The sequence below is a fragment of the Jaculus jaculus genome, chromosome 3, assembly GCF_020740685.1.
Source record: "Jaculus jaculus isolate mJacJac1 chromosome 3, mJacJac1.mat.Y.cur, whole genome shotgun sequence".
Classification (NCBI taxonomy): Eukaryota; Metazoa; Chordata; class Mammalia; order Rodentia; family Dipodidae; genus Jaculus; species Jaculus jaculus.
The window spans coordinates 104,816,482-104,842,082 of NC_059104.1; the positions used below are offsets into that span (position 1 = coordinate 104,816,482).

Below are 25,601 nucleotides of genomic sequence, written 5' to 3' on the forward strand. Positions count from 1 at the left end.
AAGAAGACTACCAGTATTCTGTATCCTAATGTGCATAACCTCAAAGGTACAGTCAACAGCATAATCAGTTGAACTAGCACAGTGGATATAGCAAAGACACATCAGTCTGAGTTCACAACCTATACAACACATCCCTGGGCAAGGACAGTGAGGTATCTGTTCCCAGATGGGAGTAACATAATCTTTGAGAAAGACCAGAGTTCCAGGTGGCAGATGACACCTAGAAAGGGAAATTCATTTGCAGATTAGCCACCCATAGTTCTACCTCAGAAGTATTTTCTACTTACTCCTCTCCTCTCATTGAAAATCCTGCTAAAAGCCCCAAAGGCAGGTCTTAGCTCTTCTCCCAAGGAGGCTGCCTAACAGAGACAGGAGAGAATATAACAAGGAAATTTCAATGACAATGGTACAGGTACAACCGAAGAATGTACAAATTCTAGAGAAATGTAACCACCACTTAAGACAAATTCAACAGTGAGGAAAAGTCCCAAGAAAAAGTTAAAACAAGTGGAATAGGATTTTGAAATGAATATGTTTGACTTTCATTTCTTTTCATGATGTACTCTTCTCTCAGAACAACTAGAAAAATGGCCATATGCATAAAGGCACTGTTCTCAGACCCTTGGTAAAATGCACCATAGAACTCTGATTCCTGATAAACATATTAGGTGAAGTCTGTGATCTCCTAATGTTCTGGAATAGGATGCCATGCAAAACATGATTTTATTGCTGAGTAGAAGAGACATAAATCAAAATTCAAGTCTGAGGTTTCTGGAAAGGTCTTTAGAAGAAAGGGCATGTAGAAAACTTTTAAAAGTTGTGTCAGGGGTCTGGGTGAATCTTATAAAATACTAAGACACAAGTGCCTAGGCTGCAATTCTTTAAGCTTGGCTAAAGAATGACCACAGTGTATGAGACAAATGGCTTTCATAACTCACAAAGGGTTGAGAGTTACTTAAAATCCTACTAGCCAAAATAGAGAGCTTTAACTGATCAACCAAAGCATTGAGTAGACACCTTAGAAGGACATACACACCTCAGCAGTCAGAACAATTAAGACTAACCTGACTGTAAAGGTTACTTTTATCCTAACAAAACTTAAAAGGATCAAACTAAACTCAAGGAATTTAATTGCCTACCAAATCCAAGCACTCTTTAAAGGTATACAACAAAATGTAGACACTTGACAATGTAAAATTCACAATGATTCACATTACAAATAATTATACACAGTGAGTAGGAAATGTTACCCATAATCAACAGCAAAATAGACAACAACAGGGTTCCCAGCTCCAAGTTCCCCTGCAGTGATGGGGGTGGGTATGTGGCCTGGGTAGGCCTGGGCTTCTGGTTACTCAACTCCCACTTCTCGGGCTCCCAGTACCCTGAGCACTGTGGTGTGAAAGGGCCTGGGCTCCCAGTGCCCTTGTGTGCATGAGGCATGAGTAGGCCTGGACTCCTAGTTGCCCAGCTCCTGGTTCGCTGGTCTCTATATGTATTTTCAGCAAGAGTAGGCCATGACTTCCTATTCCCTGGCGGGACAGGTGGGGAACCACTGGATTCCCACATGTGTTATTGATGCAGGATTTGGGAGTTCAGGAGGCATTCCCCAAGAACTTATGAGCCCTCAAGTTTTAGGTTCTGTTTTACCTTTAATAAAGAATTAATAGAAGGAGAAAAGACTGCAGGCAGGGAACAGGCAGCAGCCAGGGAACTGCTCATGGGGCAAAGGACCACTAGGCCTGTTTGCTGGGGGCAGGTAAACACCTCTGGCCTCAGCCATCTCCTCTGATTGGGGCCAAGCCAGCCTACAGTTGCCTCCATATTCCCCTTTTCCTGCCCTGTCATCTCCAGACTGAGGCCCCACATAGGCCACCTCCAACGACCCTGGGCCTGGTCCATGGAGCCTAGCTCTACCCCTGAACCTCCCCATGCCAACCCTGACAGGTACCCCAGCTACCTCCTTGACACCTCACCCCTGCCCCCAAGGGGGCAGAGGAGTAATTGGCAAGATCAGTGTATATCCATAACCTGCTCAGCTGGGATACAGTGGGGGAGGGGAATAAGGGCAAGAGCTACTGCTCCTGAGCCCCACAGGCAACACATGGCTGTGACTACCTACTGAAGAGATTCCAGACTTACCTTCAAACCAGCTCTATCAGCCACTGGCCCAGAGCTCCTGGCACCCTTGCATCCTCCACAACCTGCCCACCTGAGGTTATAACTCCATCCCACACCAATCTGGTTCAAACCAAAAACAGAAAACTCTGGGCTGGAGAGATGCCTTAGCAATTAAGGTTCTTACTTGTCTAAAAAGCCTAAGGACTCAAGTTTGCTTTTCCAGAACCTACATAAGCCAGAAACACATAGTGGAACATGTGGCTGGAGTTTGTTTGCAGTGGCTAGAGGCCTGGGTGTGCCCATTCTTTCTCTTTCTTAAATAGACAAGTAAATAAATAGATAAACAAACACAGCATTCACTGCAGATCCTAAAAGGGCAAATACTTGGTTCCTCCTTAGTAAGTAAAATAAGACTTGTACCCCAAGATGGGTAAATCCCATCACAAAAAAAAGACAAAATGAGATCTCTGCCAAGGTAACCTCTAATGAAAACACAGAGGAGATAACAAAAGTTGAATCCCAAAAAGAAAGCACAATAAGCTTATACCAAAAGAATTGCAGAACTGGAAGCAAAAACCAGCAATCACCTAAAGGAAATGCACATAGCTTTCATCAGTAGGCTTTATTGAGGAAAACTAGAGACTTCAAAAGAGAAACAAACTGAAGGTAAGTCAACAAATAGAGAATCTCAACAACCACCTGATCCACTCTTCACTGCAGAAATATTTGCTCAATCATATTTATAGCTACTCACTTCACAATAGGTAAGAACTGGAATCAACCCAGATGCTCATTGTTTGATGACTGGATAAGGAAGATGTGATTATACATACATAGATACATACTTATATATATATATACACACATATACATATATATGTTTGTGTTTATATATAAATATTCATATACATGAATTTATATTATATATATGTATGTGCATATGTGTGTGTGTGTGTGTGTGAATAGAAAAAAAAATAATACAATGAAATCTGTAGGAAAATGGACGGATTTGGACAGATCAAACTAAGAAAATTCACACAAGCATAAAAAGACAAAAGCTGCATGTTCTCCCTCATCTGTAGTTCCTAACCTGGCGCAGCTTAAATTACAGGCATACTGGACAAGCAACTCAAGGGACAGATACTAGGGATGGAAATATTTAAGGGAAGAGGAATGGGAAGGTAGGTGTAGATATACACAAAACTAAATCCAGGGCTGGAGAGATGGATTAGTGGTTAAGGTGCTTGCCTGCAAAGTCAAAAAACTGAGGTTTGATTCCCTAGGACACATGCATCTGGAGTTTGCTTGCCTGTACATTCTCTCTCCCTCTCTCTAAAATATCTTGTTTATTTATTTATGAGAGAGAAAGAGAGGATGGGCACGCCAGGGCCTCTAGCCACTGCATCTGAACTCCAGACACATGCGCCCCTTTGTGCATCTGGCTTACGTGGGTCCTGGGGAACCAAACCTGGGTCTTTAGGCTTTGCAGGCAAATGTCATAACCACTAAGTCATCTCCCCAGTATCCTTCTCTCTCTTTCTATCTGTCTCTTTTTCTCTATCTCTGTCAAATAAATAATTTTTTCAAACTAAAAAAAAAAAGTTAATCCAAAATGAATTGGCACCATAGAAAACTTTCTCCCTGATAGCAGACTAAGATATAAACCTCAAAAAAAAGGATATAATCCTCAGCAGGAGTATGCAGCTTGACAATGTGTACTCACCTGTGCAACAGCGGCACCCAGCCTAGGTGAGTAACCAATGGCTCTCTGATTGGCTAAGAGATCCACTCAATGGAAAGGAACCCTTAGCTGGAACTGGAAACTGATTCAGAATACTGTGTAGACTAAGATCATGGACTCCAACAAGAAGTTCCCACTAGTCTTTAGCCAAAAAAGAGGCTACACCCATCAAAATCTCAAAATCTCTCTTAATTAACCATGTTTATTTCACTTAACCTATACTGACCTCACTCTCTTTTGGTGAATCTGTGTTTCATTTGCAGAAGGCAGCAAGAAATGAAGACATAAACCATCCTTGAACATCTACAAAAGCCCAGGTGAAACCACAAGGGAATTAGCAAGATGAGCAAAAATACTGCTTCAATGGTGAGATTGACAACCAGTGCAAGGGTGATGGAGAAAGACACAAAGGATACTCAAAACATACCAAGGGCTGGAAAAATGGCTTAGTGGTTAAGGCACTTGCTTGCAAAGCCAAAGGACCCACATCTGATTCCCTGGGACCCACGCAAGCCAGATGCACAGGGGCGCATGCATCTGAGTTTGTTTGCAGTGGCTGGAGGCCCTGGTATGCCCATTTTCTATCTCTCTCCCTGCCTTTCTCTCTCTCTCTCTCTCTCTCTCTGAAATAAAGCAAAATTAAATATTAAAAAAAAAACAACAGTTCCGGGCAAGGTGGTACACGCCTTTAGTCTTTAATCACAGCACTTGGGAGGCAGAGGCCATTCTGGATTACAGAGTGAATTCCAGGTCAATCTGAGCTACAGTGAGACCATACCTTGAAAAAAACAAAACAAAACAACAACAACAAACACATACCAAGGCAGAAATCAAGAAGCTGCTAAGAGCACAACACTACAACACACCCACCACAGCTCAGGGAATTTTGTGCAGGAGGGGGCGGAAAGTTTACAAGAGCCATAGAATGGAAGGGAATGTCCAGAGGCATTGCCCTCCTCCCTTACAATGACTGACTACTGCTCTCACATCTCACAACCCACAACCTCAGCAGAATGGGGGAAGGGAGGAGGGAAATGATGGTACCAACACATGATGTGTCCATACTATGTTTTGACTTAATAAAAAAGGAAAGCGGACAACAGAAAAGAGACCTAGAAAGAGAAGGTGGAAAGATCAGCTGACATTACATGTTATAACTAGACTGTGATGAGAAGAAAAACAAATTTCTAGGAATAGGTTCATTATCTTCCCATAGACAAGAGACTGCATCATATTTATACAATATAAATACAAAATGGTAAAAATAACAAATCAAGAGAACTTAGAAAATACTTAAATGTCAAAATACCAACTCAGAAAAGTTCAGCAATGGAAACTATCATGAATCAATAGTTAATACTATAGTCCCACAAAGACTCAGGAACTATTTGCATAAGGAACTCTGAAAATTAGTATAAAACAGAGCTAAAATAAGGAAAATTAGTTGAAGGATGGTTTAAGAAGTAATTTCATCCTTAGATCTCTTCTGTTCTATCCAACTAGGTAAGTGTACTGACATACTCCATTAGAAATCTAGAGGCTACTTCTCTTGATAAACTAAAACAGAGTACATCCAACAAAAAGATCCTAGGTACAAATGGAGAAAAGAATAATATCACTCTGAAGACAGGATCAACATGCATGCTAGAAACTGATATGCCTAATTTAGCCTTTCTCAATCATGAAAACTATGACAGCCAAGCTTTTGCCTTCTGGATAGAAGAGTGAAAGAATCTTTTTCTGGCAATCTATCATTTCAAGTACCAAGTTCAAAAGATTGAAAATCAGTCACCCTAATAATAATAACAATCCATCTATAGGCTCATTTTCCTAATTATTGTTCCAGTTCCTTATTTTTTTTAAACTACGAATTGACAACTAAATGTGTGTCGATATACATACATATATGTTATAGAACAAACACACTAACAGAAAAAAATTAAGTTGGAGAAAAAGAGATTACATAAGAAGAAAAATTACAGTTGTTTTCAGAGAACTGAAAGAATATAATACATACCATCAAAATAAGAAGAGTGTTATTTATAAAAGGAATAACTAGGAAAAATAATCTCACAGATATTAAATAAGCATTAGCAACATAAAGGTCAGAAGATAAAGTTTACGAAATCCTCTATGAAAATCAAAGAAAAAGACAAAGAGACATGGAAAATGTGAAGCAAAATAAAATTATAGGGCTAATTCAGGAGGATCAGTATTTGTATAATAGGCTTTACCTGAAAGAGGAGACAGAAAATTTAGGAAGAAGCCATCACACCAGAGCTAATTATATTCTAGAGTAAAAGGACTTACCAGCCCAACACCATAAGTCAAAATAAACTCACACCGGGCTGGAGAGATGGCTTATCGGTTAAGCGCTTGCCTGTGAAGCCTAAGGACCCAGGTTCAAGGCTCGGTTCCCCAGGTCCCACGTTAGCCAGATGCACAAGGGGGCGCACGTGTCTGGAGTTCGTTTGCAGAGGCTGGAAGCCCTGGCACGCCCATTCTCTCTCTCCCCCTCTATCTGTCTTTCTCTCTGTGTCTGTTGCTCTCAAATAAATAAATAAATAAATAAATAAAAATTAAAAAAAAATAATAATAAAATAAACTCACACCATGGCATATCATTGTGCAATTTCATAACATTGGGGACAAAAAGAAGAGCTTATAAGCCTATAGACATAAAACAATACTTCACAAGAAAGGATCAGGAATTGGATCTCTTTAAGACTTTTCAAAAGCAACCCTGAAAACTGTAAGACAATGGAATAATGTCCTCATTATTCGGAAGGAAAATACTTCCAGCTTAAACTCTTGTTCCCAGCCAAACTATTAAGTACTACAATAAACACACAAAATCTTAAGATATGTAAAATCTCAAAAATTTGCTACTATGCATTGTTTTCTCAATTTTGCTCAAGTATATATCAGATAGTCCTTCCATAAAAGAACAAATATCAAATCTTCATCCTGGCCTCCGTCCCCTTCACTTTCTTCCTATTTCTCTGACATCACACATGTTCTTTTAATTTCCCTAACCTAAAACACTCTCACCAAGATATATATAATCTCCAATAAGTCAGGGACTTAGCTCACTGCTGCATCTGGAACCCTACCTGACATATAACATGCCCTCAATAAGTTAACGCATAGCTTTGATAGCAATAAAAAACATTTTTGGTTACTTTTATTTCATTTGGGAGAGAGAGAGAGAAAGAATGTGTGTGCCAGAACCTTCAGCTGCTGTTGAACTCCAATAGTGTGTGTCACCTTGCGCATCTGGCTTACATGGGTCCCGGAGAATTGAACCTGGGTCTTTTGGCTTTTCAGGCAAACATCTTAACTGTCAGCCATCTCTCCAGCTCAATAAAAACATTTTTTTAAACATAGGTAATAAATCAATTTTACAACCAGACTATTCAGAATAAAACAAAGGCACTTTCAGAAATATAAGGTTCTCCAAAAAGGGAGAAAGCAGACTCTTTGTGAAAGCAGAATGGACATTCATTCGCTCAAGGGAGAATTAAAATATCATTGCCTATGTTGACTATAATTTTACATTTTATCCTAAGTAGAAAGCCTATACTTCTTACTACTCATTAGCAGATAAAAATCTATCTGGTTCTCTCCTTTCCCAATTAGCATTTTTCTGAATTAACTCAATCAAATAAAATACTTTACTTAGAAATTCATCCAGAAAAAAAACAAAAAACAAAAACAGGGAACAAATCAAAATAGACTGCCAAATTCCTCACATTAATAGTATTTGGTTGGGTATGACTATGGTCAAGACCAGGAAAGCTGATGCTTTTCTCTTTGCTCACTGTGGCTGCACTATAGCTACTAGATACAGAAGGAGCTCACCTTTCACAGTAAAGAATGTCAGCTTTGAGCCATAACTAAAGGCAGGCTGCCAGTAATTAGCAGGAGAGATCTGAAATTTAAAATAGGAATTAAAAGGGAAATAGAACTACTGTTCAGAAACTTATCTATTCAATTAAGGCTTATATTTCCAAACATATAAAGTTTAAAACCAACTTAATTCTGACAAATCTATTCCGTTCATCAAATGAGTATCACTGAACTCTATTTCCTAAGATTTATAGATATCAACATTTTAGACCTAAAAAAACCCTGATTATAAATTCCTTTAGTGCAACCATCTTTGTTCTTTTATTTAAAATCCCTAGCACAAGTCATAGCACAAAAGAGTACTTATGAAACTCGTACCATTCAGATTTCTACTTGCTCATAAGTTAAGGACACTGAGATTCACAAATGTTATGTGGTTTGTCCAATGTTATTTATGTTCAAAATTAAAGGAGGAAATAGGATTAGAATAAGATCCTGCTCTGAATATGTTTTCAGTATCTGACCCAATTTAAACAAAAACAGGGGCCCAGTTGTTAGATTCATGAATAATGCTAGCTCTTTCACTTTAGCAAAGTTGGTAACTAGATTTACATTTAATCCGGTTAGAGCTATATCTAATAAAAATTCAAAGGGGGCTACATCACTGTCTCGGGAACTCCAGAAGCAGCGGGAAAGCCAAGAGGAGATAGGAGTCTTTGGTTCCCTGCCTACACATGTCTGAGGGAGGCAGCTGGCAGTGTCGTCTCCGTACTTAGCAGCAGCCAGAATGTTTGATGAAGATGATACGCTGACTATAACTCCAAAGCCTCTTTTGGCTAATTTACCTAACAAGATAACAGGTGCCTCACAGCTGCAAAGCCCAGAAAGGACCAAGATGTATTCTATTGCCAAAGATAGTGTGAAAATAGGGTCATTCAAGAAAGTGGAAAAGAAGGAATATACAAAGATAAAATCCCAGCGAAAATAGCAATTAATGTTTTTGGGAAATTTAGAAAGCACACAAGCAGAACAATATGCTGGAAAAAAAAAAGTGCAAAAACTCTGATCAAGAAGGACCTGTTATTATAACCAAGAAAGTGCCAGAACCAATTTCTGCAGTCACATTAAGCAACACAGATATGAATGCTATGCTATGAAGACTAATACACAGAGAAAGGAAACTGCAGAAAAAGAGCTTAGTGAAGTCTCCAAACATGAAATCTCCATTAAAGGAACACCAAATAAATAAGGAGAGACAGTGAAATGTGAGGGTTCTTCCACTGTTCAAGGCCAGTCATTCCCTGAGGAGTCTCAAGAATCCCACTCAGAGTCTAGGCTCTGGTCTTGCCAGTCCTAAAACTTTCGATGCCCAAGCACCTGATTGAGTTCAGAAGAAAACAAGCTCAAGAGGACATCCTGTATGTATGGAACAAACTGCTACAGGAAGAATGCTGTTCATTATTAACACTTCAGTTATCCTAGTGGTAGTGATTATGGAGGTTCACAAGTCCTGGATGGAGGCGAGACTGATGACTGGCCTGTGTGTCCCTATGGGGTGTCCTGTTACAGGAGGAATTCTTAGCACAAGGTAGGATACAGACATAGTACACTTCCAGAGGAAGATGATGGTATTGGGCCACCCAGTGAGTGTGGGATGAGGATTCTGACTGGGCTCCAGGAAAGGAAGATGAAGAGCAGGAAGATGTAGAAGAGCTTTTACAGAAAGCAAAAAAGGTTATGAAAAGAAAAAAAAAAAAATTCTGCAATAGTAAAAGTCTCACATTTATATTTTCTCTATGGGAAGAAATCAGGAAGTAACTAGGCACTTAAGTGATTCTGCTTTGTAGGCATCTCTCCAGCTCGAAAGATCATTTGGACAATAACTTCAAAGACAGCTTAGACCAGAGATGAGTCTAGGGGGCAGAGACTGTAGGTCACTGAAGTAATTAAAGTGAGATATAAAGGTCTGAATTAGAGCAGTGATGGAAGACACTGGAGAATTAAGGATAAATTTAAGCAATAGTGCATTTTGGATCTTGGTTAGTAAATTTAAAGAAGAACTTAAGGGCTGGAGAGATGGCTTAGCAGTTAAGGTACTTGCCTGTAAAGCCAAAGGGACCTCAGTTCGACTACCCAGAACCCAAATAAGCCAGATGCACAAGATAGTGCATGCATCTAGAGTTCATTTGCTGTGGCTGGAAGCTCTGGCGTGCCCATTCTCTCTTTCTCTCTGCCTCAATTCCCTCTCTTAAATAAATAAAATTAAAAAAAAAACACCTTAAATTAGAGCTAAAGTGGTTATATAAAGTGAATAAAACTTTCAATATTTATTTAAACTCATAATAGAAAGCAATATAACTACTGTCCTAAATTTACCCTAAGCTGTTAAGATAGTGACTAACAGCCATAAAGACTATCAGGTGCTCTGAGAAACCAAGGGTCAAAAAGTATTTGAGAGATGGCTTAGAATGAAGCCTAAGGACCCCCATTAAAGGCTCCATTCCCCTGGACCCATGTCAGCTAAATGCACAAGAGGGCACACACATCTGGAGTTTTTTTGCAGCGGCCGGAGGCCCTGGTGCGCCCATTCTCTCTCTCTCTATCTCTATCTGCCTCTTTCTCTGTCACTCTCAAATAAATAAATTAAAATAAACAAAAAAAGTATTTTGATTAAAACAGCTGGCATCCTAGTATGTTATTACTGAAAGGGAAAGAAAGGAAGTGAATCAATAAACCTCACACACAAGTTCAGCCTAGAAAGACAGCATTATCAAAGGTAGAAAGCTGAAGACAAAGACCCTGAGTAATTTCATTACCAGGCATAATCACTGATTGCCGGTTTACTTGTTTGAATAGTGCCCAAATTGTCTGCTGAGGTGACCACCCTGATTTTTGCAACATTTACTGCATGTGACCTACACAGACAAATATGAGAAATGGTTCTAAAGAATGTAGAAATTTTGAATAACCTTCATTAATTACACCTAGGGCTCAAAAGGAAAAAAAATCAAAGTAAAAACCTTATCACATTCATAAATAACTCAAAGCTCTTTTAAGGAAATCCAGTTGCCATTATGTATTTCTGCTATGAGACAATAATACCTGTCAGACACTATAAGAACTGGAAAGCAAAAGCTACCTGGATTAAATGTTTATGCTCTTACTTACCATATTATACAAAAGGTTATTTTAAGGGAGCTGCAGGTATTAAAGAAAGAAACTAAAGTTGCAACTATCAGTAAATACTCAGAAACTGCTTAGACTCCTTAAAGAAAGCCAATCTTTTTCTTGATTTCTTAGCATTTCCTCATCCATGTTTAGCTTCCAGAGCAAAAACTCCTTTCAAAAGCTTGAACAAAGAAGTCTCAGACAACTTAACCTGTTAGCATTCTCCTGTTGGCATCTCTTAAGTAAACAAGACTTCTATGGCCAAAGTAAACTATTACAGCTTCCAATCAACAGGCATTTATAAAATGCTTTGTTCTGTGCTTAAGTCCTCACCAGAAACTTACAATCTGTTAGAGATAAAAGACAAGAAGGGCTGGGGTGTATCAGAGCCAGTAGAGTGCTTGTTTGCCTAGCATGCACAAAGCCTGGGTTGGACCCTCAGCACCACATAAAACCAGCATGGTGGCACATGCCTACAATCTCACAGCACTCTGAAAGTGAAGGCAGAAGAATCAGAAGTTCAAGGTCATTCCTGGTTACAAAGGGAACTCAAAGGCAACCTGGGCTACATGAGATCCAGCCTCAAAGCAAAACAACCAACAATAAAGATAGACATGAAGATTTTAACAATAGGAAGAAGTGTTGTACGTAAGTTATAAAATGAGTTGTACAGGAGAATGTCATAGAAGGCTCTCCTCAGGAAAAAATCAATGGGGACAGATTTGATTGAGAAGGACTTTAATGGTAATTTAGCTCATTCCTTAAAAAAAGAAAGGAGGAGGAGGAAGAAGAGGGCAGAAAGAGGAGGGCGAGAGAGAAAAAAGAGAAGAAAAAAGAAATAAGAAGAGTCTGACTTAGGATATATAAAAAAAAAAGGATTGCCAGAGCCCCAGATCAACATGAGCACAGATTCTAAATGAAGACCAACTTACTTGTGGATTTTGTGAAATATAATTAGATCAAGTCATTGCATTTCATAATGCCTTCTATAACCATTATAGATAAGGAGGAAATATCGGGTACAAATTGTTACACTCATCATAGTAGTCAAAACCATTAAATGCTTTCCTGGTTTCTAGTCTTCTATGGTAACATATTAGGTAAACAATATCCAAGATTCAATTCAACTAAATGTTATTCTTAAGGAGATGAGGAAATATCAGATAAACTTCCTTCAGGCAGAAAAAGCTAAGTGAGCAAAGTCACTGTCACCGAGACAGAAGCTTTTAAGGCCAAAAACTGCAAGAAGGAATGTAATCAGATAGCATATGGGAATGATTATAAACTCAGGCCATGAAGTTAGACTATAGCTTCAACCCTGGATAATGCTATTTCTTTGCTTACTTGCTCTGGATCTATAGGCAAATTGTTTAACCTTCTTCTATGAAGTAAGGACAGCAACAGCCCCCACCAAGTATTCAAGAAATAACCTTTATTGTTACTGATTTAAAAAAAAACTGTAGGGAGTAAAATGACTTCTGCTGGCCCAAGTATAACGATTTTTAATGGCATCATTAAGGATCCTGACTTTATTTTAGAAGAAGAAATGAAAGTCTACGATTTTATTTTGCAACGAATACTTATTTGGTACTTTTTTTAAAAAAATGAGAGTGAAAGAGAGTGGGGGGGGGAGAGATAATTGGCACTCCAAGGCTAACAGCCATTGCACTCGAACTCCAGATGTGTGTGCCATTGTGCACATGTGCCAGTGTCACCATGTGTGTCTGGCTTATGTGGGATCTGGGGAGTCAAGCATGGGTCCTTAGGCTTCGCAGGCAAGTGCCTTAACAACTAAGCCATCTCTCCAGTCCTATTTAGTGTTTTTTATAAGAAACTTTGGGGTAAAATTTTATTCTAGAATTTATTACTAAGAAAGTCTTGCTTTCATTCAGAAATAGGTACTTTTTTTTTTCCTCTTATTTTCTATACACAACTATTTATTCTTTTCAGCCTGAAAGCTCTGCACCAAATATGAAGCTCTTAGGCCCTTCTTGCCTACTATTTGTGTTTCTCTGCTTCCCTGCAACAATTGTTTTCCAACCTTACATTTATTTTCTGGCTCAGCTCTCTTGTTATTTGTATTTTGGAATTATTCCTTTTTTTTTTTTTTTTTAAATTAGGGTCTTGCTCTAACCTAGGCTGGCCTGGAATCCACTACGTAGTTTCAGGCTGACCTTGAACTCATAGAGATCCTCCTACCTCTGCCTCCTGAGTGCTGGGATTAAAGGCGTGTGTCACCAAGTTTGGCTGGTGATCACTTTTTTCTAAAGAACTTCACCTATTTTATAACTCTTAGTCTTGCCATTGCTCCACTTTTCCAGCTCATACATAGGATCCCTTCCTTTACTCAGAGTAAGCTTTTCAAGGATGACCTACCTCTCTGAGGTGAACTCTTCCTAGCACTTGGTCTTCTATCATGCTAATCTATAACCTGGGGCATTCATTTGTATGATTAGCTTTCTCTCCTGAATGTGAATCTACCATAAACTCTTACACTGTTAACTACGGACCCTTTTATTTATCTCTTCAGTATCATTTGAACACCACTAGCTTTTCTTACCCTTTCCCCATTTTAAGTGTCTAGTGTATTCTTTCCCTGCTATGTCATATGCAACATTACAGAAAGAGCTAAATCTGTCTTTTATCAATAATCTCATCTTCCTTCTCTTCCACTGCAACACACTTCTGTAACATAATCTTGGCATGACTCTAGTTCTAGTAACTGCACTTACACATGCTTCTCACAGAAGAACTCTCTTCACAACTAACTACTTGCTGTGTGGTTGGTTGGTCCATCATCACATTTACCCTAGGAATTTGTTTAACCAACTGTCTCCCTCTTTTCTCCTCCCCTTTTCCTTCTTTTACTCACTTCTCTCTATATATCTTTAATAGAAACAGGAAAAGAAGAAATATATAGGCATTCTATCTATCTTGGGTGGACAGATGGCTCAACCATTAAATATGCTTTCTGTGCAACCATGAAGCCTGAAGGGGCCTGAAACTACCTGAGTTCAAATGCCCAGATCTCACATAAACAGCTGGGTATGGCCACGTGTGCCTGTAACCTCTGTTTTACTGGGCGAGAGCAAAGACTGGAAAATGTTCAAACCCCACAAGCTCCAGACTCAATACAGAGAATCCAGCTAAAACCAAGACCTTGGGGATGGAGCCAGACACCAGAAGTTCCACTCTCGCAACTAGAGGAAAACAACCCTCTCTCTCCACTGAGGGAAGTGTATAGGGTGTAACTTCACATCCCAACACAACACAACACACACACATCATACCAATCATAAGGAAAACTATTATATAAAAATGAATCTTAGAGACAACTGTTTTTTAATTCTTTTATTTTCTTCCTTCTCCCACCTAGAAAGCCTTAAAGTACTTTTTGTAAAACCCTTCTTTCAGGCTGAAGAAACAGATTAGTGGTTAAGGTGCTTGCCTGAGAAGCCTAAGAACTTATGTTCAAATCTCCAGGTCCCACATAGCCAAATGCAGTGACATAAGCACGCAATGCCACACATGCACATAAGGGGGCACATGCGTGTAGAGTTTGTTTGCAGGGGCTGAAGGAAGGCCCTGACACTCCCATTCTCTCTCTCAAAAAACACAAACAGGGGCTGGAGAGTTGGCTTAGCGGTTAAATGCTTGCCTGTGAAGCTTAAGGACCCCGGTTCAAGGCTCGATTCCCCAGGACCCGTGTTAGCCAGATGCACAAGAGGGTGCATGCAGTGGCTAGAAGCCCTGGCGTGCCCATTCTCTCTCTTTCTCTCTCTGCCGCTCTCAAATAAATAAATAAAAATAAAAGAATTTAAAAATAAAACAAACAAACAAAAACCTTCTTTATCATTTAAGATGGAGACAGAAAGGGTGTACCAGAGCCTCTAGTCACTGCTAACTAACTCCAGATAAATATTCCACCTTGTTGATCTGGCTTTATGTGGGTACTGGGGAACTGAACCTGGGTCTTTTTGCTTTGCTGGCAAGTGCCTTAACCACTAAGCAATCGCTCCAGCCCCTCTTTCCTTTCTTTCTTTTTTAAATTTTTGTTTATTTTTATTTGAGAGCGACAGAGAGAGAGAGAGATAGAGAGACAGAGAGAGACAGACGAGAGAGAGAGAGAATGGAAACGCCAGGGCCTCCAGCCACTGCAAATGAACTCCAGATGCATGTGTCCCCTTGTGCATCTGCCTCATGTGGGTCCTGGGAAATCGAGTCTCTCCAGTCCTCCTTTTTTCCTTTCTTAACCATATACATGTCCCTAGCATCTAAAAACATGGTTGGCCCATCCAGATTATTGAAGAATATTTCCTTTAATGTAACTAATGATCTCTTGGTGTCCAAAAACCCTTTCTTCCTTTATCTAGTTAGCACAAAACTGTCTTTATTTTCAAGATGCTTCTACTTTACCAATTCCTTTCTTCTGTCTAATATTAAATTGAAGGCATAATCAAAACTCACTTGTTGGCTTTTTTCATTCTGAAATTTCATTGTTAATTAAAACTCTCATCACTCTTATACAGGTAATTCTCAAATACATGCTTCTATTGCCAAACTCTAGATTTTAAGAGAAAATAATATGCTTAACTATAATTTATATAAAATAAATGCAAATTCTTGGTGTTTACTTAGGCAATATAATTATATACTCTGAACCATATTTAAAAATAAATATATCTATCACCCAGGACTGTTTATTCTGGCAGCCATCCATTCAATTCTTCCCTCTTCCTAGATAACTACTTCCCAACTTATCCATTAGTGTTGTTTGTAGGAAAACTTTATGTAGATGGAACAGTACAACTTGTATTCTTTTGTGTCCAGCTTCTTTTGTTCAGTACAGTGTGTGTAAGATTTATCTATATGTTGTTGAATTCATAAGCAGAGCATTCCTTTTGCCTGTAGAGTCAGCTTCTATTGCATGGCTATATCACAGATGGTTTTGGATACATTTTCCCAATGATGGACACCTGGGGTTACTCTTGTTTGGGTGATTATGAAAAGGGTTGCTATAAACATGTTTGTCTAAGTCTCTCCTCCCATCCCCCTTTTGTTTTTGGTTTTTCAAGGTAGGGTCTCACTCAAGCCCAGGCTAACCTGGAATTCACTATGGAGTCTCAGGGTGACCTCACACTCATGGAGATCCTCCTACATCTGCCTCCCAAGTGCTGGGATTAAAGGTGTGTGCCACCATGCCTGGCCTATTATACAAGTCACTTTTAGAAACATTTGTTATTTTCCTTAGTAAACATCAGGAACGAAACTGTTATGTAATTGGGTAGACACATGCTTAACTTTCTAAGTAACTGTCAGTTTTCCTAAGTTACTGTATAAGTTTACACTCCTACCAGCAAAGTATGAGAGCTTTAGTTGCTTTGCTCTCTGATGTGAAATGCTGCATCACTGTGGTTTCAAATGTGCATTTCCTGGTGACTAATACTATTGAATATCTTTTTTGTGGAGGGTCTAGTTCCAATTTTTTGCCCACTGTTAAATTAGACTGTGTTTTTACTGCTGGATTTAACTTTTGAATTACATTCAATCTACAAATGCCAGCTGCCCATATGAAACTAAATGCTCTGATTTTACTTTCATCTTCCATTAAAATCTAATTTGTCATTTTTCAGTTTGAAATCAAACCTATATATTGTTACCAATCACATCATCAATATTCTTTCATCAATTTTTAAAAAATCTAATTCTCTACCTAAGTAGAGTAAGGAAGGCAGTAAGACATCTAGGAGTGAGATTTTAAATTATAGCTTCAATCTCATTATTTGATATAGCTCTATTTAAGTTATTTATCTCTTCTGGGTTTAACTTTGGTAGATCTTATATGTCAAGAAATTCATCAATTTCTTCCAAATTTTCTACTCTGATGGAATATAAATTTGTGTCATGATTTTCTAATTTCAGTTTCTTGTTGCATCTCCTTTTCATCTCTAATCTTATTGACTAGAGTCTTTTTCCTCTTTTAGTTAATTTGGCTAGTGGTTTATCAATCTTGTTTGTCTTTTCAAAGAACCAACTCTTGATTTAATTAAAATCATTTTCTTCATTTCTAATTCACTGATTTCTGCTAACACCTTAATCTAGACCTTTCATTTTTTACATGTAAATAATTAAAATTGTCTCTTAAACAGCTGCTTTCTTCCTTCCCAACTTTAGATTACACCCCACCACTGGATTGTCTTCCTGATAATTTCTATTCATACATAGTCACCTTTTGGCTTAAGGATGGCCACTCTTAGAAATAGTCCTAACCTCTTATTGTAACATTCAAGTTAACTACACTGGTCCTTACATGCCTCATTAATATATACTTCATATATATAGGGAAGGAAGAATTCAACAAGTATTCAAAAGACTGTACTGCCGGGCACAGTGGTGCACACCTTTAATCCCAGCACTCAGGAGACAGGTACAAAGACAGCTGTGAGTTCAAGGCTACCTTGAAACTACATAGTGAATTCCAGGTCAGCCTGGGCTAGAGCGATATCCTACCTCAAAACCCAACCCCACAAAATAATAAGACTGTACTTAAAACAGAAGAAAAATCAGAAACAGTAATACCAGCATATGAGGGAAATGGAAGTCAATGCAAACTAATCAGCTAACAGAAGTGAAAGTGGTTGTTTCTGGAAAGTGAGATACTATAGTACTGAGTAAGGAAGACTGATTTAAAATAAAAAAATTTTAAAGTCTTGCAGTTACCTGACTCCTTATGGTAGCATAGACTAAAACCTGGGACAAAGCTGGGCGTGATGGCGCACACCTTTAATCCCAACACGTAGGAGGATCAGTGTGAGTTCTAGGCCACATTGAGAATACATAGTGAATTCTAGGTTAGTCTGGGCTAGAGTGAGACTTTACCTTGAAAAACAAACAAACAAACAAACAAAAAAAACAACAATTAAAAAACCCACCTGGGACATAAGACATACGAATCAAGGGAAAAACAGGAAGAGAAAGGAGAAAGAGAAAAGTTGATTATTCAAAAGCAGATTATAATGTAAAGTTTGAACAGACTATGCAAAGACTAGTTGGGCACATCCACTCACTTAGTGGAGCTACCTAGTTGTAAACAGAAGAGTTTGAGTTTAAAGTAAAGTAATAGAGAAGTGAAGGTTAATAAACATAGTTGTCATATAATCAAGTATCTTTCTTTGGAAGATTAGACAGGAACATGGTATATTTACTCATATATTTAATTCTTATTTTCTTTCATCAGACTTTGTAATTTTGATCATATATCCTGTACCTATTTTGTATATCTAAGCATTTCTTTTTCTTCGGCATGATGGTACATGATATTGTTTTCTTTCTATTTTTGACATTTCTGGACTTTGTTCTTGATAAAAATATGGCATTATCCATTTCATCTAAAATACATTGTCATATGCCACATAACATTTTGATCAGTGTGGAAGTATAGTCAATCTTGCTGGAGAAATAAGTCCTATAAGATTATGATGGAGCTGGGAATATTAATATTGCTGAGTATTTTTAGTGTACCTTTCTGTATTTGGATATGTTTAAACAAATCCATACATGGCATTGTGAGGGAAAAAAAAAAGAAATTACATGAAACAAACTTGATTAGGAAAGAAATAGGGCATGGTAAAACATGAGAGGTAACAGAATATGGTAAAACACAAGATCTTCACAAACTGAGACATGAGGCAATAAAAGTCTAGATTAGGGCAATAACTGTGGAAAAAGAAGGATTTGACTTCAAGTCATTTTGCAAAAACACAGCATGGTCTGGTGGCCAACTAAATATGAAACTAATAGAATAAACAGAAAAGATTATCACAATCTCTTAGCATGAAGTAGGACTCAAACGGCACTTATAAATACTTGTAAAGTTAAAAGTCTGAAAGATAGTTCAAAATACAGAATTCAATACTGTTTTGTGGTTCTTTATTTAAGTCTCCAGTTGACTTAAAACATTTTTTGCCAATACTGCATGTAATTTTCACTACTTGATTAGTGTTAATTGAACTGCATCTTCTTTAATATATGTAGAAGCTAAATGCCATTAGTCTTTTTGCTGAGAACTGTTCTTATGCCCTTACCTTTGTCTTCAAAGATACTTTACTAGTCATTAAAGAAAACTCAAAAAATGAGAATAGCTACCAGTCTATGTTTTTTGTTTGTTGGTTTGTTTGTTTTTGTTTTTATTTTTTGAGGTAGGGTTTTGCTCTAGCCCAGCTGACCAGGAATTCACTATGTATTCTCAGGGTGGTCTTGAATTCAAGGCAATCCTACTACCTCTGCCTCCCAAGTGCTGTGATTAAAGGTGTGCACCACCACACCCATCTCTGATGTTTGTATTTGGGAAAAAAAAAAAGGCTGGAGAGACGGCTTAGCACTTAAGCACTTGCCTGTGAAGCCTAAGGACCCGGTTCAAGGCAGCAGAACTCCTTGAAAACGTCTTCTATTTTCTCCTCTCCATCTTCTTCTTTGTTCTTTAAACCCTTTTAATCTAACTTTCAATTTACCAAAATTGCTTTTCCCAATTAGGGGATGTAAATATAAATTGTCATTTTTCATTGTTCTTATGCTACAGCATCACCTAACCCAGATGGTTATTCTATCCTCCTGAGATTACCTAGTTCACATGGTTTCTAGGAATCCACATTCTCTTTGTTTCTTCCTTATATCTCATTTGCTTCTTTCTCCTCTTTTCCTAGCCCTTTAGTGTTTGAGTGCCTCAGGTACCAGACCTTGGTTACAATCATAATTTTACCCACTACTTAGGTAGTCTGCTTATCATGAAACCTTATTGATTTTATTTTCAAAATATAGCTTGTGTTTGACCACTGAAGACTTTGTGGTCAGAGCCATCACCAGCTACTTCAACAGCCTCCAAGTTCATCTCCCTGTTCCACTCCTTCCCTTCACAATCTATTCTCAATGTGTGTTTTAGTGATGGTTTTAAAATGCTCAATTTGATGCAGTTATATCTCTACTGAAATCTTGCTGAGAATGGCTTCCTAATTTTATTCAAGATAAAAGCCAAAGTCCTCCCAATGGCAACAAATGCCTCAAATCCATCTCACTCCTCCCTCACATTTACGTTTCTAACTTCATGTCCTTGTAGTCTTCCCCACTGCTCTCTTTTGCTCTACCCACCTGCATGCTTCTCCCAAACCATATTGGCATCCTAGCTATCCTCTGAACATAGCAAGCATGCTGTTGTCTCAGGTCTCTTCATCTGCTCTTTCCAGTCTCTCAGTAATTCACCCCCCCCCCAAACACACACAAACCGTATCTAGAGGATTGTACTTTCAAGTCTTAGCTCAAGTGACAGCAAGGCTATCTTTTTTTTTTTTTCATTTAAAAATGCTTTTAATTATTCATTTACAAGGAGAGAGCAGGAATATAATGTGTCAGGTCCTCTTGCCACTCAAAATGAGTTCCAGACACATCCAGACACGTTGTGTATTTGGCTTTACATTGGTACTGGGGAATTGAACCCAGGCCGTCAGGCTTTGCAATCAAGTGCCTTCAACTGCTGATCCATCTCACCAGCTCTGAAAAGTTCCATTTTTGACTCTACATATAGTATGCAAAATTACCATTGTGTTACATTAGTGTTAGAATCAAGCAGTTGTACGTGTGTGATCCCTAGGCCAGGCTGGTGATGAGGATACCCTGCCAGATCATCTCAATTTCACTTTTTTTTTTTTTTTTTTTGGTTTTTTGAGGTAGGGTCTCACTCTAACCCAGGTTGACCTGGAATTCATTGAACTCACAGCAGTCCTCCTACCTCTGCAGCAAGGCTATCTTTAAACACTCTATTTAATATTGCAACCAATTCTTCCACTCTCTTCCTCTCCATACTTGCAAGCAAAGAAGCAGGAAAATATGAGCAAAACTGAGGAGAAATAGTAGGCAATCAAAACTAAACTAAAACTGACAGAGATGCTGGAATTAGCAAATGTAGAAATTAAAAGTTACTATATACTATAAACTATACACTAGTATTTAAAAAACTAAGACACAGTATTTTCTAAAAAAGTTTTAGCTGGTACAGTATCTGAGATGAAAACAGAACAAAATACTGGAGTAAGCAGCTGACTAAACACTGCAGAAGACAAGAATAGTGAACTAGAAGACATAGATAACACAACTAGTTACAATGAAATACCAAAAAATAGTAAATTTTGCACAATGGAAAAGGAATATTTATTGAGCATAGGACAATTTTAAAAAATATTTTATTTATTTATTAGAGAGAGAGAAAGAAAGAAAGAAAGAAAGAAAGAAAGAAAGAAAGAAAGAAAGAAAGAAAGAAAGAAAGGGCATGCCAAGGCCTCTAGCCACTGCAAACAAACTCCATCCAGATGCATGTACCTTCTTGGATCTGGCTTGTGTGGAGAGCAGAAAGAAGTGGGACAGAAACATTAGTTATGGAAATAATGGAAAGAATTTCCAAATTTGATGAAAAAACAACATTTGCAAGTTCATGATTGCTATGAATACCAAACCAAAGATTCTTGAGGAAAACCTCACAAAAGCAAATTATAATCAATGGTTAAAACCAATGACATTAAAAAAAAAATAGGGCTGGAGAGAGTAGTTAAGGCATTTGCCTGCAAAGCCAAAGGACATCATTTAGATTCCCCAAGACGTAAACAAGGGGACACGTGTCTGGAGTTCATTTGTAGTGGCTGGAGGCCCTGGCACGTCCATTCTTTCTCTGCCTCTTTCTCTCTCTACTAAATAAAAAAAAGTTTAAAAAAAAATAATAAACAAAAGCTTGAAAGAGAAAATAGGGCATATTATCTATACAAGTATAAAGAAAAAGATGAGGTGGTAGGGAGATGGCTCTCAGTGGATAAAAGCACTTGCTACTCAAGCCTGAATACTTGAGTTCAATCCTTTCCAGATTCCATGAAAAAGGCCAGAAAATCTGTAGAATTTCTGTAATCCCAGCATGCTAACTATGAGATGGGAGTCAGGGACAAGAGAATTTCCCAGAAACTTGTAGTGAATCCAGCAAAAAACAACAGAGCAAAATCCACAGAAAGAAACCCTACCTCAAATGAGGTGGACAATAAGGACTGACTGCTGACCTCTACATGTGTGCCATGGCACATACACATCCACACTCACACATGAACACACACACAAAATAAATATTTTCAAAGACAATGACAATGGATTTCTCATAAGTAGCAGTATAAATGAGAAAACAGTGAAACATTTTTAAAATACAAAATAAAGAAGCATAAATAATTAAAGAAAAAAACCCAAAACAGTCGATCTAGAATTCTATCAATAGCACAAATAAGTATCTTTCTAAAACAAAAAAAGAGCCTAGCTCAGTGGTAGAACACTTGTCTAACATGTGTGAAGCTTCAGGTTCAATTCTCAGTACCAAAAAGAAAAATATAAAGACTATTTTAGACATACAAAAGGAGAAAGATTTTTTATCACTTTACTACAAGAATTTAAGAAACTAAAGAATATCTTCAAAAAAGGAAAATGACCCTAAGTGAAAAAATTTATCGACACAAAAGAAATGAAGATGTAAATATGCATGCATGTAGAGAAATATGGAAATGACAATTATACTAATAAATAAGCTTAAAAATACTGAAATCTTGTCAGTGTGGTGGTGCATACCTTTAATCCCAGCACTGGGGAGGCAGAGGTAGGAGGATCACAATAAGGTCAAGGCCACCCTGAGACTACATAGTGAATTCCAGGTCAGCCTGAGCTAGAGACCCTACCTCAAAAACAAAAACAAAAAAACCACATACTATGTTTCACAAAAATGGGTATAAGTAATACATAACACTAAGAACATATATATATATACATATATACATATATGTATATATATATATTACCCTGATCATAATCCCCTCTCATGATCTTCCTTTTTCATTTCTCCTCCCATGTTCCCCTATCCCTAAAACCTTTTTTCCAACTAGTCACCTTAAGAAGCACATCTTTAGGTTCTTCTACATGTGGAAGTGGTAGAGATTACTTGAAGGTATACAGTGTAAATTAAACACAGTGTAAATTAATTAAACACTTGTACTTGAATGCTCCTAACAACCTATATATAACAGCTCCAAACTGAAACCAACCCAAATGCCTATCAACAGACAGATAGATAAGCAAACTCGGACATATTCATATAACAGAATACTACTTTCAATAAAAAATTATATGATGAGGGCTGGGGAAATGGCTTAGCGGTTTAGGCTCTTGCCTGCAAAGCTGAAGGACCCAGGTCCTACTCCCCAAGACTCACATAAGTCAGATACACAAGGTGGTGCATGTATATGGAGTTTGCAGTGGCTGGAAGCCCTGGCACACCCATTCTCTCTTTCTATCTGCTTCTTCCTCTCTTTCTCTCAAATAAATAAAGTATTAAAAAAAATTGGGCTGGAGAGATGGCTTAGCGGTTAAGCGCTTGCCTGTGAAGCCTAAGGACCCCAGTTCGAGGCTTGGTTCCCCAGGTCCCACGTTAGCCAGATGCACAAGGGGGCGCACGCGTCTGGAGTTCATTTGCAGAGGCTGGAAGCCCTGGCGCGCCCATTCGCTTTCTCTCCCTCTACCTGTCTTTCTCTCTGTGTCTGTCGCTCTCAAATAAATAAATTAATTAAAAAAATATAGAAAGAAAAAAAAATTATATGCTGAAATAGCTAACAAAATGGATTAATCTCACAATAACTATACACACTGAGAGAAAGGAGACAGAAAAAGAAACTATATATACTATCCTTTACTTATATACAATTCTATTAGCTACAAACTAATCTATGGTGAGAGAAAACAGATCAAGGTCTGCCTGAGGAGGTAAAGAAACTTAGAAGTAATGTATATCTTGACTGTGGTAATCATTTTGCAGACATGTGTATGCATTTGATATCAAAGCTTATCAAATTGCACACAATTGATGTGAGAAATTTTGGTTCCAGGCCAGCCAGAGTTACATGTGTGACATCCTATTTCAAATAACAAAAACAAAAGCATTTTGAACTAAAATTTAAGTTAAATACCAAAAATATTTAGGTACCTACAGCATTTGGCTCCATGCGTAAAAATAACTAGATATTTTGGATGAAAGCTAGAACAAGTAGAATATAATTGTTAAGTGTTAAAATGGATCATTGAGATCAATTAATCTAGTATTTTCTTTTTAAAAATACTTTATTGATTTTGAGAGAGGCACATAGAGAAAATGAGCACACCAGGGTCTCCAGCCACTGCAAACTTCATATACATGCACCACCTTGTACAACTGGCTTATATGAGTCCTACGGAATAGAACCTGGGTCCTTTGGCTTTGCAGGCAAGTGCCTTAACCACTAAGCAATCTCTCCAGCTCTTTAGTTTGTTCGTTCATTCTTCTCTTTCTGTCTTTCTTTCTTTTAGAGTTTTCAAAGTAGAGTCTTGCTCTAGACCAGGCTGTCCTGGAATTTATTATGTTGTCACTATGTGCCACCATGCCTGGCTCATTAACAATTCTTAAATAAGCAGAAAAATTAATGAGAAAAAGCCCATTCACAGCATAGTGACCTTTCCACAGTAAAAAGAAAGAAAAAAAAATATTAAAGACAACACTTACCAAAAATTTCTCCATTTTTAGCATATTCTGTCACAAGGTATAACATACTCTTGGTCTCCATTACCTATTGATAAATGATTCCATATTAGTATGACAGAAAGGAATGTACTTTGCCATATTCTATGAGGTTATGTAAATTAAAACTATTAATAAATAACTTGGAAGCCAGCAAAATTTACAAGCCTGACTATCCTCATTCTAATATATTCTAGTGAAAAATCTACATCCTGGCTCTTTTAAGTGTAGCTCATGGCTCAATAATAGCAGCATGATTCAGCTGCCCACTAGAAATGCAGAATCTCAGACCTATGGCTTTGTGAACTGGTCAGTGCCATATTCGTAGCTCAAACTCAGCAAGTATTTGTATCACATAGGGCCTGTTTCCTGAATTGGTTTACTATATTACTAATTTGCATGCAAATGATTTAGCCCATATGACTTATTACAGACATACTGAATTTGACAAAGGTTTTTTTTTGACAAAGGTTTGAGAACTGTAGGTAAAAGAATTTTTGAAGATCTCTTACTCCCAATACTCTTCACTTGAGGTTTTGAGCCCTGTGTTATCATGGTACCCTGCCTGAGTGGTAAAAGAAATAAAATACAATAATTTAATTTATCTGGCTTATAGCCTAGCTAATCTGGCACAATGTGATATTCCTTCCTGTTGTATTTTAATATTGTGACAAGGTACTATAATTTTAAAACATTGCTTTCTCATAGTTCTACTGATATGTACTTTTACTTACATTAGTTTTTCTAGGTTCAGAAAGGAAGTGTGTCACTATCCCCAAATTGAATAGATATCTATTGCAATTCAGAATGAGTGATTTTCAGATTGCTTTTGTTTTTGTAAAGTTTTAAAGAGCTGTCTTCTGAAAGGTTGAAAATTAATTTTCCCCTAAAATGTAGGTTTAGAACTAGTCTCCATCAAGCAAAAACAACAACAAAAAACTAATAGCACTTGACAGTTTAGAACTAAACAAGTGAATACTAATTCAACTTTGACCAGTTATTTAGTGCAAATAAAGACAAAATTATAAAGAAAGAAAGAAGGCTGGAGAGATAGATTAGCAGTTAAGGCACTTGCCTATAAAGTCTAAGGACCCAGGTTCAATTCCC

General features: G+C 37.8%; 1 protein-coding gene across 2 annotated transcripts in view; it reads right to left on the bottom strand.

The window, feature by feature from the left end:
* Positions 1-25,601, bottom strand: part of Sik2 (salt inducible kinase 2) — a 144,186-nt gene that overhangs the window by 103,634 nt on the left and 14,951 nt on the right. For both annotated transcript variants that reach the window (XM_045145673.1, XM_045145672.1), the window contains exon 3: positions 24,480-24,543. In XM_045145673.1, the coding sequence (XP_045001608.1) occupies positions 24,480-24,543 (64 nt within the window). The remainder of the gene's footprint in view (positions 1-24,479; positions 24,544-25,601) is intronic.